This window comes from Lithobates pipiens, unplaced genomic scaffold (assembly GCF_037356315.1).
Source record: "Lithobates pipiens isolate NorthernLeopardFrog02 unplaced genomic scaffold, aLitPip1_a1.2 Scaffold_6, whole genome shotgun sequence".
In the NCBI taxonomy this organism is placed as follows: domain Eukaryota; kingdom Metazoa; phylum Chordata; class Amphibia; order Anura; family Ranidae; genus Lithobates; species Lithobates pipiens.
The window spans coordinates 8712639-8728248 of NW_027507881.1; the positions used below are offsets into that span (position 1 = coordinate 8712639).

General features: G+C 44.2%; 1 protein-coding gene across 4 annotated transcripts in view; it reads left to right on the forward strand.

Moving 5' to 3' along the window:
* LOC143958217 (dipeptidyl peptidase 8-like) overlaps nt 1–15610 on the forward strand; it is a 62411-nt gene that overhangs the window by 42221 nt on the left and 4580 nt on the right. For all 4 annotated transcript variants that reach the window (XM_077467709.1, XM_077467708.1, XM_077467711.1 and 1 more), the window contains exons 12-17: nt 2320–2399; nt 3915–4067; nt 7942–8077; nt 8310–8455; nt 9635–9781; nt 11961–12113. In XM_077467709.1, coding sequence (XP_077323835.1) covers nt 2320–2399; nt 3915–4067; nt 7942–8077; nt 8310–8455; nt 9635–9781; nt 11961–12113 — 815 coding nt within the window. The remainder of the gene's footprint in view (nt 1–2319; nt 2400–3914; nt 4068–7941; nt 8078–8309; nt 8456–9634; nt 9782–11960; nt 12114–15610) is intronic.

A 15610-nucleotide genomic window follows, 5' to 3' on the forward strand; every position in this document is an offset into this window, starting at 1 on the left:
AAAGCATGGATCCATCCTGCCTTGTATCAATGGTTCAGACTGGTGGTGGTGGTGTAATGGTGTTGGGGGTATTTTCTTGGCACACTTTGGGCCCCTTAGTACCAATTGAGCATCGCTTAAACACCACGACCTACCTGAGTATTGTTGCTGACCATGTCCATCCCTTCATGACTACAGTGTCCCCATCTTCTGATGGCTCCTTCCAGCAGGATAATTCACCATATCACAAAGCTCCAATCATCTCACCACAGGACAATGAGGTCCCTGTCCTCCAATGGCCTCCACACTCACCAGATCTCATCCAATAGAGCACCTTTGGGATGTGATGGAAGATTCGCATCATGGATGTGCAGCCACAAAATCTGCAGCAATTGTGTGATGCCATCATGTCACTATGGAGCAAAATCTCTGAGGAATGTTTCCAACACATGGTTCGATCTATGTCACGAAGAATAAAGGCAAAAGGGGGTCCAACCCAGTACTAGTAAGGTGGATCTAATAAAGTGTCCGATGAGTGTGTATATATACAGTATAAATTATATCAGTTCAGCCTGGCTTGGCATTGCTTTTAATAATGCCTGACATCAGGACATGAAAGGAGCCTCTCTCGTGCCTGTTGAATTTGAATTATGACACATTGGACTTCTTTTTATTAAGTTTTAAACTGATGATTTGTATCTGTTTTTATTGTTTTGCAAATAAACAATAAAATCATGACATCCGTGAGCACCGTGGGTTAACTAAAGAGATGGCACATCGTTATCTCCTTTCCTGGAGTCTCAGTGAAACTTGGGACTAAAGTTCACTACACATGTTACAATCTGATTGCTGAATCCCCTTAAGATCCACCAATAACTATGTAGTCCAAGGTCCTGCCTGATTGGATAGATTAGGTAGGTCCTCGTATTACATAGTTTTAGTAGATCTAAGGTTGATTGTACATAGATTGTTGAGTTCCGAATGTAATGTGTATAGTGACCCTTAGCCATCCATATAAAAGGATAAGTCACATGTCTTGACTCCTTCAGCTGAAGCCGCATGCTTTTTAGACCACTTTGGTAACCAGAAACTGTATAGTATGTGAAAAAGAAGCATAAAATTCCTCCTGCTTGCTGAATAAAAGAATAAAAAAATCAAGGACTAATATCTTTTCAATTATAAGAGAAAAAAAAATAGCCCGAAAATGAATAAAAAAAGCATACATTGAACCACTAAACATTCCCTTTATGATGCTCCCTCGCAATATTCAGATTTTACTTTTTCTGTATCGGTGGAGGATATGATTGGAGGGTTGATAGCAGTATGGAAAGAGGCAGATCTCCCAGCTGATGTGCTCAATATTAATGAGGAGTTTCCATTAAAAATTTTTTTTGAAGTCAGCAACTACAAATACTGCAGCTGCTGACTTTTAATAATCGGACACTTACCTGTTCCAGGGTCCAGCGATGCAGATCGAAGCCCCCATCTCCCCCCCCCCCCCCCTCCGCTCGGCGGCGCCGGCTTTGCAACTGTGGGCACCCAGCTGTGGCTTCACAGCTGGGCACCCACTGCGCATGCAGTCATCTGGGACACGTGACAGGTCCCAGATGACTAACAGGAGGGAGGGGGCAGAGCTGAACCCTTCTTGCGCCGAGGGGAAGTGATGTCACTAGCCCAGGCACTGAAGGAGGCAGACTACGAGGGACCCCCTAGCAACAGAGGCGAGTTAAAAAAAATAAAAACATTTCCAAATTTTACTTTTTTTTTTTTTTTTGAAATTTGAATTAATTTTTTTTTCCGTGCAACACCACTTTAAGGCCCGTTGTTTCTAGTTGTTGATGTTTGGGCACTAAAAATAATTTTCTATAGGTTCAGTATATATGAATTGCAGAAAAGACTGGATGGCCGCACTCTGTTGACACCTTTATTGAAGACCGTTAAAAAAAATTCTTCTGGTACAAAGATGTCAGAGGCACAGGATCAATGAATCAATGAAAAGCTGACACGTTTTACACCACTATGGGCTGTGACTAAGCATAGCTGTGACTAAGCATAGCTATGACTAAGCACCCCACAGTGGTGTGAAACATGTCAGCTTTTCGTTGATCCCGTGCCTCTGGTGTCTTTGTACCAGAAGATTTTTTTAAACCGTCTTCAATAAAAGTGTCAACAGAGTGCGGCCGTCCAGTCTTTTCTTAGATCCATTCCTACATGCAGAGCCAGCACCTGTTTTCGTTAGCAGAGGGGGATGCTTTGAGATATCTGCCTAGAGTGCTGTTCTTTTGTTGTAAGTTCAGTATACAGTCTTAATCATAACTTACCACTCTCTGATACTTACAGGTGACTTTAGGTGCCCCATAAAGGAGGAGGTGGCGGTGACCAGCGGAGAATGGGAGGTTCTTGGCAGACACGGGTCCACTGTAAGTTTCTTGTCATAACCATGACCCTTATCACAAATTATACATAGAAAGCAACTTTAAAGAGGAACTGCAGTCTGCTCACGTAATCTGTAATAAAAACATCTTTGCCATTGTGAAGCTTCCCTCCAACCACTTTGCATATTATTTTATATATACTGTGATTCTGGACTTGACAAATATGCTGCAGAAATCTCCCTCCACTGAGAGTGGCTGCATCTATTTTAACTGTGGGCAGCCAAAGCTGCTGCCTTTTCACTTCCTCGATTTACACAGAGACACAGCTCCAGCTCTGCAGCTCTCATTGGCCCTCTTATGACTCATCCCCCCCTCCCTTCCTGGCAAACTCTCACTAGAATGAGAGAGAGCTGTGCATGATGTCAAAAGCCTAGGCTTTTTACCAGACAAGAAACAGGAAGTGGGCTGTCTAAGGTATTTACTGGCAGAAAAAAATGTTTTACTATCCAAAGTTAAAGAAACAACAAGGCCAGAAGATTTAATAGATGGAAAGATGAAAAAATGACTGAAGTTCCACTTTAAGGGCCCTTTCACACTGGTGTGGGCTTCTGCCACGCACCTTTCAGGCCTAACAAAAATATATGAAACAGTGTCCGCTTTAAATCATATGTAACTGTTAGCGTGGTGCACTGCATTTTGAAATGTCCTACATGCTTACAGATGCAGCCCACAGCGCTCCTGCCATCTGATCTCTCCCCTCCACTGTACAGATCTGTACACAGAGGGGAGAGAGAACCCGGCGTCATCATGACGCCCGTTTGTTTACAAGTGATCGCTCCATCATTTGACGGAGCGATCACATTGTAAACGCCGATGGGTGCACCAAGATGGTCGCCACTTCAGAACTAGGCCGAAGCCGCGGCCTTTCCTAAGGCTGAGACTGCGGATCGCGGCTTGTGCCGATCCGAACGGGGCGACCCGTTCGGATCACAGATCGGTAACGATCCGTTGCACCCCTAGTGATCAATATGGTGCTCTGTATCCCATGATGTACAATAAAGGAAATTAGGATTTTTATAGCGGCTTACCTGTAAAATCCTTTTCTTGGAGTACATCATGGGACACAGAGGACCCTCCCCTCTTATTGGAATATGAATATATATTGCTTTGCTACAAAAACTGAGATACTCCCGGTATGGGAAGGGGTATATAGGGAGGGGCACTTCTTGTTTCCTTTTTGGTTATACCAGTGTCCAGTCACCTAAAGGTGCCTATATAACCCATATAGTTATTACTATGGTGTTCTGTGTCCCATGATGTACTCCAAGAAAAGGATTTTGCAGGTAAGCCGTTATAAAAATCCTATTTTTACCTGCATTAGCTGTATTTGTAGCATATTTGCAAACCTTTTGCATACGTTTTTTAATCCCTGATTTAATGATTAAATTACCATTTCTAGTCCTTGGATGCACCTGTTGCATCCCTTGTAAATGTCCACTGTATATTGTCTAGCTATATTTCATTACTTGGGATTCACAATAACTTTGCTTATCTATTTAGATTCGGGTGGATGAGATCAATAAGTTGGTCTATTTTGAGGCTACAAAAGACACCCCCCTAGAACACCATTTGTATGTTACCAGCTATGAGACTCCTGGAGAGGTGACAAGACTCACAGACCTGGGCTATTCCCATTCCTGTTGTGTTAGTAAGGTAAGATGCTTCATTAAATTGTATGTAAAACCAAACAATGCACTTCCCTTATTCTCTCCCTTTTTGGTTTTTTTAAACATACCATTGAATGTTTTTTTTTATTTTTTTATATCTGTTCAATAAGTGCAAATATTACCTGTTGATTTGGGCACACATGTTGTAAGTTGTAAACTTCTTGTGCTCTGCCTGTGTGCAAGCAAGGGTTTTGGTGGAGAGGTTTGTGTTCTTTGTAATGCATCATAACTGAAGTAGGCAGGGCTGACACCCCATGCTTAACAATTTAGAGCCAAAAATACACTGTGCTGTCAAAGAGGAAGGTAGGGGCTTACTATATTTCTGGAACATCAACTGTTATTTATCTGTATATGCAGCATGTTTAACCACTTGCCGACCGCCGCACGACGATGTACGTCGACAGAATGGCACGGGCAGGCATATGGGCGTACATGTACGTCCCTGCCTTCCCGCGGGTGGGGGGCCCGATCGGGCCCCCCCCCCCCCCCCCCCGGTGCCAGCGGCGGTCGGTATCCGTGCAGGAGCGATCCGGGATGAGGGGGCGGCCATTCATTCATGGCCACCCCCTCGCGATCGCTCCTGACGAATGGAAGTGAAGCATTGCATCACTTCCTCTCCTGTAATGTAAACACAGGAGATGAAGTGATGTAATCTCTCCTCCGTGTCGGTATTTTTCGTTCCGGCACCGAGGAGAGAGGATCGGTGAGTTGCACCAACAGGACACTTCACAGTAGAACATGCCAGGCACACTCACACCCCCCCTTTACCCCCCGATCACCCCCCCCCCCCCCAGTCACAGTGACACCAATTGCAGTGCAAATCACATCCGATCTCTGTGCGATTCGAGTTCAGCCATTCGCCGCACCCGCCGCAAATTCGCACGGGACCCTTTTTTTGGTCCGCAGCAGAATCGGATCGCATGGGTGTTCACACCATGCGATCCGAGTTTGCAGATCGCAATGCGATATGCGAACTGATCTGGGGGTGTCATTAACATTTCACTGACACTCCCAGCAGTTCGCATAGGGCAGTGTGAACTGCCGCCGTGAGGCATGCGATGCGGGAACCCGCCGCCGATTCGTGGCGTTCCCGCATCGCTCCAGTGTGAACCCAGCCTAATAAGCGATCGTTTTTCTGATCACTGTATTAGTGTCACAGGTGACGCTAGTTAGGCAGGTAGGCATTTAGGTTCGCCGCAGCTTTTTATAGCGCCAGGGACCCCCATATACTACCGCATAAAGCCCCCTGATTGCCCCCTAGTAAACCCTTTCACCAGTGATCACCATATAACTGTTACAGGTGACGCTGGTTGGTTAGTTATTTTTTTATAGTTTCAGGGCACCCGCCATTTATTACCTAGTCTCACTAGTGTACCCCTAAATTTAGGGGTGTCTACTTTCCAAAATGGGGTCATTTGGGGGGGGGTTTGTGCCATCTTGGCATTTTATGGCCTTCAAAACTGTAACGCCCTTAGAAAGCCTGAAGGCGGTGCTTGGTTTTCGGGGCCCCGTACGCGGCTAGGCTCCCAAAAAGTCCCACATATGTGGTATCCCCGTACTCAGGAGAAGCAGCAGAATTTATTTTGGGGTGTCATTTCACATATGCCCATGGCATGCGTGAGCAATATATCATTTAGTGACAACTTTGTGTAAAAAAAAAAAAAAAGTTTGTAATTTTCCCGCAACTTGTGGCAAAATATAAAATATTCCATGGACTCAACATGCCTCTCAGCAAATAGCTTGGGGTGTCTACTTTCTAAAATGGGGTCATTTGTGGGGGTTTTGTGCCATCTTGGCATTTTATGGCCTTCAAAACTGTAATAGGTAGTGAGAAGTGAAATCAAAAATTTACGCCCTTAGAAAGCTTGATGGCGGTGCTTGGTTTTTGGGGCCCCGTACGCGGCTAGGCTCCCAAAAAGTCCCACATATGTGGTATCCCCGTACTCAGGAGAAGCAGCAGAATTTATTTTGGGGTGTCATTTCACATATGCCCATAGCATGTGTGAGCAATATATCATTTAGTGACAACTTTGTGTAAAAAAAATATATAAATTTTTTTTTGTCATTATTCAATCGCTTGAGGCAAAAAAATAAAATATTCAATGGGCTCAACATGCCACTTATCAATTTCCTTAGGGGGTCTACTTTCCAAAATGGGGTCATTTGGGGGGGTTTTGTACTGCCCTGTCATTTTAGCACCTCAAGAAATGAGATAGGCAGTCGTAAACTAAAAGCTGCGTAAATTCCAGAAAACGTACCTTAGTTTGTAGATGTGACAACTTTTGCGCAAACCAATAAATATACAGTTATTGACTTTTTTTTTACCAAAGACATGTGGCTGAATACATTTTGGCCTAAATGTATGACTAAAATTGAGTTTATTGGATTTTTCTAATAACAAAAATTAGAAAATATAATTTTTTTTCAAAATTTGCGTTTTTTTTACGTTTATATCGCAAAAAATAAAAATCGTAGAGGCAATCAAATACCATCAAAAGAAAGCTCTATTTGTGGGAAGAAAAGGACGCAAATTTTGTTTGGGTACAACATTGCATGACCGCGCAATTACCAGTTAAAGCAGCGCAGTGCCAAATTGTAAAAAGACCTCTGGTCATTGACCAGCAAAATGGTCCGGTCTGAAAGTGGTTAAAGGGATAAAACATAGGTAAATATGCATGTATTGCAGAGATGTACATAATACTGCTGATAGGATAACATTGACAGGAGATCATGCTATGAGTAAGGCTCCATGCACACTGGAGCTTATAAACTGCAGTTTATTGGAGTTTGGGCGTTTTTTTTGTTTTTGTTTTTTAAAGCCCATAAATTCCACTCTATGTTAGCCTATGTGTCCATGCACACATGGGCGTTTTTTAGCTTTAAAGCGGAGGTCCACCCTAAAGTGGACCTTTCCGCTCATTGGAACCCTCCCCCCCCTCCGGCGCCACAATTGGCACCTTTCAGGGGGGAGGGGGGTGCAGGTACCTGTACAGTACAGGTATCTGCACTCACTTCCGGCGTAGATTCTGCAGAAGGTACGCCCCTTTCCGCAGAATCTACGCCCCTTTCCGAAAGTCCCCCCGCTGCCTGCTGGGAAACACACGGATCCCAGAGACAGCGGGGACCATCCTTATTGCGCAGCGTGACTCGCGCATGCGCAGTAGGGAACCGGGAAATGAAGCCGAAAGGCTCCACTTCCTGATTCCCATACCCAAGATGGCGGCGGCAGCACCAGCACCCGAGAGACGATTGAGAGATCGGCTTCGGGTGCCGACATCGCGAGCGCGCTGCAGTATTTGTAGCTGCTGGCTTTTAGTGTTCGGCATTCTATTTTTTTCAATGCATTGTGGGAGTTTGGAATGCACTGTGAGATTTTTGGAGTGTCCTCTGTGTATTTTTATTGAAAACGCCCATAAACGTTAACGCTAATAAACGCTAGTACAAAACGCTGTTAAAAGCAAGTTTTTCAACCAGAGTTTACTGTCAGCAATCTGGCGTCCAGAAAAAGCTTTTTTGAGCTTCAGTGTGCATGGAGCCTAAGGCCACAGCGGCCGGATCGTGTTAGCATTGTTTTACTGAATGTACTTGTGTAGCCAGTAAAGATTTTCAATGTTTCTGACTCGTATCTATTGTATTGAGGAACTGCACACCCCAGCCACGATCATCTTTTTTCAGCCTTGGATTAGCATCACCGGCAGTAGAGCTTGGTTATTGTATTCAGCGATTCGTCGTTAGATTTGTTTATAGCACTTTTTGTTTTGTTTTTCTGCATATATGAACAAAATGTTCATCCCTACAACATTGTATTTAAGATGTATGTAACCTGGACCAATATGGCCTTGTGTTTATCTTCCATGCAGCACTGCGATATGTTCATCAGCCGCTTCAGCAGCCAAACCCTTCCACATGCAGTACATCTTTTTAAAATAAAAGGCACTGGGCCCGATCCCTCCCAGAGGGACAAGGAATTTTGGGCCACTCTTCTGGAGTCACCCGGTAAGATGCCTAAATATTTCCTGTCTTTGATCATAGGGAGAATGGTTTATTAACTGCAATAATAGATCCCAGCTGAAAGATCCTGCAAACAAACACCAGTAATGTTGGTTTTGTCAAGTATCTAACAATTGTAGCCGTAAAGCACAGTTCCTGTTTCCTGAACGTTTACACCTCGTTTACCTTTTTTTTTTCTTCTTCTTTTTTTTTTTTTTTTTTTTCTTTTTTTACTCAGGAGCTGTCCCTGGGTATGTGGCCCCAGAAATGTTCTCTTTCCCCAGTCGGACAGGATTTACTATTTATGGCATGATGTATCGGCCTCATCAGCTACAGCCAGGGAAGAAATACCCTACTGTCCTTTACATTTATGGAGGACCACAGGTAAGACTTTGTAATATCTTCTTTGAGTGATACACCTGATCACATTTAGTACTACCAGTGACTCTAAGGCGCTGAAAACAGTAGTTCTTTTTCAATAACTTTAAATCATGGAAATTGTTTGAGCTCCCGCCGGTTTCTTGGGTCCTGATGCTGTCAATCAAATCCAATGACGCAGGAGCCAGGGGTGGAGCCGAGCCCCGCTGTCTGTGTCAATGGACGCAGCACCAGGACATGGGAGCACGTCCGCATGGGTGCCCCGAGGGAGGGCACATCTCCGTTGGGGCACTCAAGAAGAGGAGGAACCAAGAGCGCAGCTGATGGACCCCAGAAGAGGAGGATTGGGGCACTCTGTGCAAAACCAACTGCACAGAGGAGGTAAGTATGACATGTTTGTTTTAAAAAAAAAAAAAGAAGTTTACATATCCTTTAAAGCATTTGTTAACCCAAAACATCATATTCCTGATATGTACCTGCTGTCCAATGTACTTATACTAGAGAGTCTCCAGTTTGCTTTGTATTGCTTCCTCTGAGTGAAATTCTTGGTGTTCCTGCCAGTCCCTCTGCTTTCCTATTAAAAACTGACCACACTAAGCAGGCAGGGAGCATTCAGTGGTCAGTTCTTTAGCTATGCTGGGAACTCGGTGTACTCTCCGCCAATGATCAGACTTGTCCTAACACGCCCCCACAGCAAAGCCATTTACTGGGAAGCTCAGTGTGCTGCTGCTGCTGCTTCTCCTCCCCCAGCTCTTATGCAGCTGAGAACAGGGAATGTGAAAAAAAGGTATTTATAATGTTTTATGTCTATACACAAGTGTTTTGCCTTTCATTTGTATTTTAAACTGAATTGGTTGTTTTACAAGGTGATCATTTAAAATAACTTCCTTCACTAACGCATGCAGCTGCTGTATAAACTGTATGGAGCATGAGCTACATTCAGTATACAACGCTGTGTTCCGGCAGCGGTACGGGGACTTCCTGTCCCACTCCTGGAACAAAGTCGGACGGAGCACTGCTCTGCCATTCACAGGAAGCCTCGTATTTTATGAATTAATATAAGGCCTCCTCTGGTTGGCTGAGGCGGATAGGTGGACGAATGACATGAAGGAAAAGGGAGTCTCAATGTACAAGAGCAGTAGATGTAATCTCATAGAATGCTATTTTTCCTTATATTTTCCCCAGGTTCAACTAGTTAACAATCGATTTAAGGGAGTGAAGTATTTCCGGCTGAATACCCTCGCTTCTCTTGGTTATGTAGTTGTAGTCCTTGATAATCGTGGTTCTTGTCACCGTGGTTTGAAGTTTGAAGGCGCATTTAAGTACAAGATGGTAAGAAGGGGGGGTGGGGAGGTGGAGTTGGAAGGGCTTTCTTCTTTTCAAGTGTACGTCTGGGCACATATGTGAATGACAAAAAACAGACAATTTCCATACTTTTCTATAAATTTAATTACCGGTCTGTTAAAATGAAGTAGGCAACTATATAATTTAACTACTTTTTAAAAATGAGGCAAGTGCCCGGGTTTAAGTCTGTATGAGTTTTGCAAATTTATCTTATACAGATTATATTCTACATACATATTATATTGAAATTACGATTCATTTATTATATATATATATATATATATATATATACATATATATATATTTTTTGTGATATTGATGATTAAGATTATATTAATGTAGCGCAGCAGTTGATAAGTTGATTTTTGTGTTTAACCACATGCCGAACCAGGCTTTTTATGGCACTTTTTGTTTACAAGTTTAAATCAGTATTTTTTTTTACTAGAAAACTACTTAGAACTAAGGATGAGCTCAGGCGTGTTCGCATACGCCACGTGCAGAGCCCGCCAGGAAGTCGGCACAGCGCTGCGCTAATCACAGGCAGTGAGATATTGCCCCGATGCGTGGCTGCAGAGATCAGGAAATGTCTCACTGCCTGTGATTAACGCAGCACTGCGCCGACTTCCTGGCGGGCTCTGCACGTGGCGTATGCGAACACGCCTGAGCTCAACCTTACTTAGAACCCCCAAATTTACTTTTTTTTTTTCCCCCCTAGGTAATAAAACCATGATTGTTTGTGTCACATATTTTCACAGCAGTTTTGAAAATGCAATTTTTTTGCGAATGAATAAAAAAAAAAACCAATTTTTTTTTTGTATAATGTGGTAGATGATGTTACGCTAAGTAAAGACATACCTAATATGTCAAACTTTAAAATAGCGCACACTCGTTAAAATGGTGACACACTACGGTACTTAAAAAAATCATCATAGGCGACGCTTTAAATACCTTTGGACCCCTTTCACACCACGCCGCCCATAGCGTCGGCGGTAAAACGCCACTATTTTTAGTGGTGTTTTACCGTCGGATTTGCGGCGCATTTCGGCCGCTAGCGGGGCGCTTTTACCTCCGCTAGCGGCCGAGAAAGGGTTAAAACCGCCGGCAATACGCCGCAATAGCGGCCTTTTGCCAGCGGTATTACAGCGCTGCCCCATTGATTTCAAAGGGGAGCAGCGGTGGAGGAGCAGTAAACTCACCGCTCCAAAGAAGCTGCTGGCAGGACTTTTCCTGACGTCTTGCCAGCGCACCGCTGCAGTGTGAAAGCCCACGGGCTTTCACACTACGGACAATGGTGCAGCTGTTTTAGGGCGGATTGCAGGCGCTATTTCTAATGATATAGCGCCTGCAAAACGCCCTTGGCGTGAAAGGGGTCTTATAGCTTACCTGTTTAGAGTTACAGAGGAGGTCTGGCGCTAGAATTATTGTTCTTGCTCTAACATTCTCGGCGATGCCTCACTTGTGAGGTGCGAGCACCGTTTACGCATGCATACGCTACTGCGTGCAAGCGCAAAAATATAGGGGCACTGTAAATTATTTTTATACACTTTTTTTTTCTGTTACAAGGAATGTATCCCTTGTAATAGAAATAAGGATGACAGGTCCTCTTTATGGTAAGATCTGTGGTCAAAGAGACCCCAAATCTCTTCTTTACCTTTTTAAAAGCAAAAGATAAAAAAAATGTTAATCTGCCTTTAAAAAAAAATGTATTTACTTTCTGCCAGTACCGGGGGTTACGGTTGATATCTTTAGCTATAACCCTGGTAAACCCCTTACAAACTGCAAAGTGTGTGTATATGTATATGTATATATATATATATATATATATATATGTGGTATTGCGGTCAGCAACTGGTTAATGTGAGAACACATTTTAGTGCTTTGTAGCAACATTTAGTGAATGTGGAGAATTGTGTTGCGATGATTTTGTTATTTGTAGGAATGGTACTCCTTGGGGGGGCTGCGCAGAGTTTTTTCATTTATTGATTTTATCTTATAAGTTCTGTCTAGTCTCTCTATGGTACAGCTTTGCACCTGCCCATGATCTCTGGTGGAGTTTTAAATGCAGCATGTGTTTTTAGAATTGAACATTTCCAGCTACATTTATTTCCTCTTCACCTTCTATCTCATTCTTATTCACACTTTTCCCTTCAATTATTGGTATTTCTAGGGCCAAGTGGAGATAGAAGATCAGGTGGAGGGGCTGCAGTATCTGGCTGCTAAGCACAGCTTCATAGACCTCGATAGAGTTGGAATCCATGGCTGGTCTTATGGAGGTTACCTCTCCCTTATGGCCTTGATCCAGCGACCTGACATATTTAAAGTAAATATCTCTGAATGTTTTGCTTTGTGCCATAGTGACAACTAACTGTATCTCTGTATTTGAATAATATTCATTTGTATTTTTGTTGATACATGTCTTTATTTAGCCATTTATTGCTAGCATTTGTTTCTCTAGAATTTGTTTTGTTTTGTTTTTTTCTTGTTGTGGCTTTGCATTTTATAACCCCTAATATGCATCTGTAATGTTTTTTTATCTACCTATTGTAAGTCATTTAAAGCAGTGCCCCAACCCCTAGGCGGCTGACCAGTGCTGTTCTGCGGAGTGCTCATGACGAGGCCGCACAGCAGGAGATGAGTGTCAACCGCGGTCCGCACAGGGCTATCACAGACTGCAGTTTGCGCTTACCTCCTGCTGTGAGGCAATGCCTGTTTTTCCTCTCCCAGTTCTTCCACCCACCCGACTGACAATGCCATCCAATCAGCAGGGCAGGGAGTAGGAGGAGCTGCAGAAAGGAATGGAGAGCTCCTCCCGCCCTCTGCCCTGCTAATAGGATGACATTGTTAGGTGGGTGGGGGAGCCAGGAGAGGATATTCGGACTGATCACAGCCTCTGCCCTGCCAAAGGTAGGAGTCCTGTGCAGGAGCGGCAGACATTAGAGAATGGGGAAGTGCCATGTTAGGGAGGAAAGGGGGGGGGTGGGGGTGGACTGCAGGGGCACTGTGATGGAGGAGGGTGTGATTGCTAGGAGCACTGTCATATAAAGGGGACTGCACTGTAAAGGAGCACTGTAATCCTTACAGTGCAGTCCTCTTTACATCACAGTGCCCCTATTACAGAGCCGTCCCTGTTAGAATAATGTAAACGAAACTGCACTATAAAGTGGGGCTGTGATGTGAAGGGGAAACTGAGGACACTCCTATAAAGGTGAAATGGATATGAAACAGCCCCAGGCGAGAAATAAGTTACCTGCCTCTTTGAACAATCTAAAGGAGCCAACGAGAGACAAAATCAACCGGCCCAATCAGAGAAGTCGTACAGTGGTAAGAATAAATATGCTTACCGTACTCTTAGGGCTGTGCGCTTAACCCCCTTCTCTGATTTGGCCAGCTGTTCAGTCCTGGAATGCGGTCTCCCTTCGGTTGGAGCCCCACGTTGGGCGCCAATTGAAATGGATAAGAACTACAATCTAGTTCAAGGTTATCTGCTGCTGTTTCTAATTAAAAAGTATAAATGTGCATGCACATTAGAAGTAAATACTCTCTGAGACACGTTCAGCTCGGTTACTTCTAACTTCTGATTTATTTCTGGGCGGTGTTAATATTTTATACAGAAAGATACGTCATTGCTATGTCAGTCTAATAGGTACATCTTATTGGTTAAAATACAAGAGAAATGGAGAAACTTGATGCTTGAAGTTTGGTTGAAGTTGGTTCTGTTATCTCATATGCATTCTTCTAACGCGTGGGAAGCAGGGGGTACCCACCATCTTTAATTCCAAACAGAGAGACAATCTGTATACTACATAATAAGTAAGGAGTTGCATAAAAACATGTATACACCTAAGCAAATAGACATTTTCTGATTATCAATATGTACATTAGATTCCTTCACAAAGGGAGGACTGTGCTATAAAGGGGTGCTAAGTACAGATTTCGTGTATATCCCCAAACCCTTCCCCCCTCTGTCCCTGGGGAAATTGGCTGCTGTGAAACCAGCCTCCTGTTCCAAAAAGGTTGGGGGCCGCCGATTTAAGGGATAGGTTCACCTTTTGTAACATAGTAGGTGAGGTTGAAAAAAGACACAAGTCCATCAAGTCCAACCTATGTGTGTGATTATATGTCAGTATTACATTGTATATCCCTGTAAGTTGCGGTCGTTCAGGTGCTTATCTAATAGTTTCTTGGGTGTAACGTGTTACTGTTGCAGCAACACCCCTCCCAATTCCCGTTGTATCATAAAGCGGGGGATTTTCTCCTTGTATCCGCTGTCACACTTTAACCACTTGCTTACTGGGCACTTAAACCCCCCTCAGTCCCAGACCAATTTTCAGCTTTCAGCGCTGATGCACTTTGAATGACAATTGCGCGGGCATACAACACTGTACCCAAATGAAATTTTTATCATTTTTTTTCCCACAAATAGAGCTTTCTTTTGTTGGTATTTAATTACAGCTGGGAGTTTTATTTTTTGCTAAACAAACAAAAAAAGATGCAAAAAAAATAAAAAATCATGTTTAATAGTTTGTTATAAAATTTTGCAAACAGGTCATTTTTCTCCTTCATTGAAGTGCGCTGATGAGGCGGCACTGATAGGCTGCACTGGTGGGCACTGATGGGCTGCATTGGTGGGCACTGATAGGCTGCACTGGTGGGCACTGATAGGCATCGTTAAGGCGGCACTAATAGGCACAGATAAGGCGGCACTGATGGGCACTGATGGGCACAGATAAGGTGGCACGAATGGGTGGCACGGATGGGTGGCATGGATAGATGGGACTGATGGGCACTGATAGGTGGCTCTGATAGGTGGCACTGCTGGGCACTGATGGGCAGCACTGCTGGGCACTGGTAGATGACACTGATGGGCACGGATATGTGGCACTGGGGTGCAGCACCTTTGTTGAGACAGATTGTGGGCACTGCTGGGTTGCACTGTGGGCACTGCTGGGTTGCACTGTGGGCACTGCTGGGTGGCACTATGGGCACTGCTGGGTGGCACTGACGGGGGCACTTACTTTTTATTAATGTGGCACTGGCAGGGGGCAGGTGGGCACTGGCAGGGGGCAGGTGGGCACTAGCAGGGCTGGCCGTGATCGGGACTGATGTCCCGATCACGGCCGCCGGTGATCGGCTTTTTTTTTTTCTGACAGCGCGAGGAGGAATAATAGCCGATTACCGGCTCCGTTATATCACATGATCAGCTGTCATTGGCTGACAGCTGATCACGTGATAAGGGGTCGGGATCGACCCCTTGCACGGATCGGTGATCAGGCGAGTCTCATTGACTTGCCGATCACAGAGCGCGTAGGCCGCTCGTTCACGGGACAACGTCAATAGACGTAGTCCCAGAAAAGGAGATCCGCGCTGTAGCCGTCATTCGGCTATAGCGCGGATCTCAAGTGGTTAAAAAATGTGGCCCTGCAGGGCTCTGCCCTCCCAATTGCATCATTCATTCGCAGAGCCCTGTGAATGGGAGAACTACAAGTCCCGGCAGCCTTTTTCCCCTGTCGGCTTGTAGTTTTCAATGAACTACAAGGGAGCTATTGAGCGCTCTAGGCAGTTCATTGATGCTTCCTGTCAGAGTGTAGCTGCCTGTCTGTGCGAGGTATGAGCAGACAGCTTATACTGGTAGTCTGCAAGAGACATTGCATTTATGATCTGCTGATCTCCGATGCAGTGCCTTGCAGGCTCCTAGTAAAAAAAAAAAAAAAAAATACATGCACATTTTTTTTACTTGCACAAATATGTGCATTTATTTATTTTACAATTTTAACTTGTGAACTTCTCCTTTTAATGATGTCTTTCCTTTGCATCTCA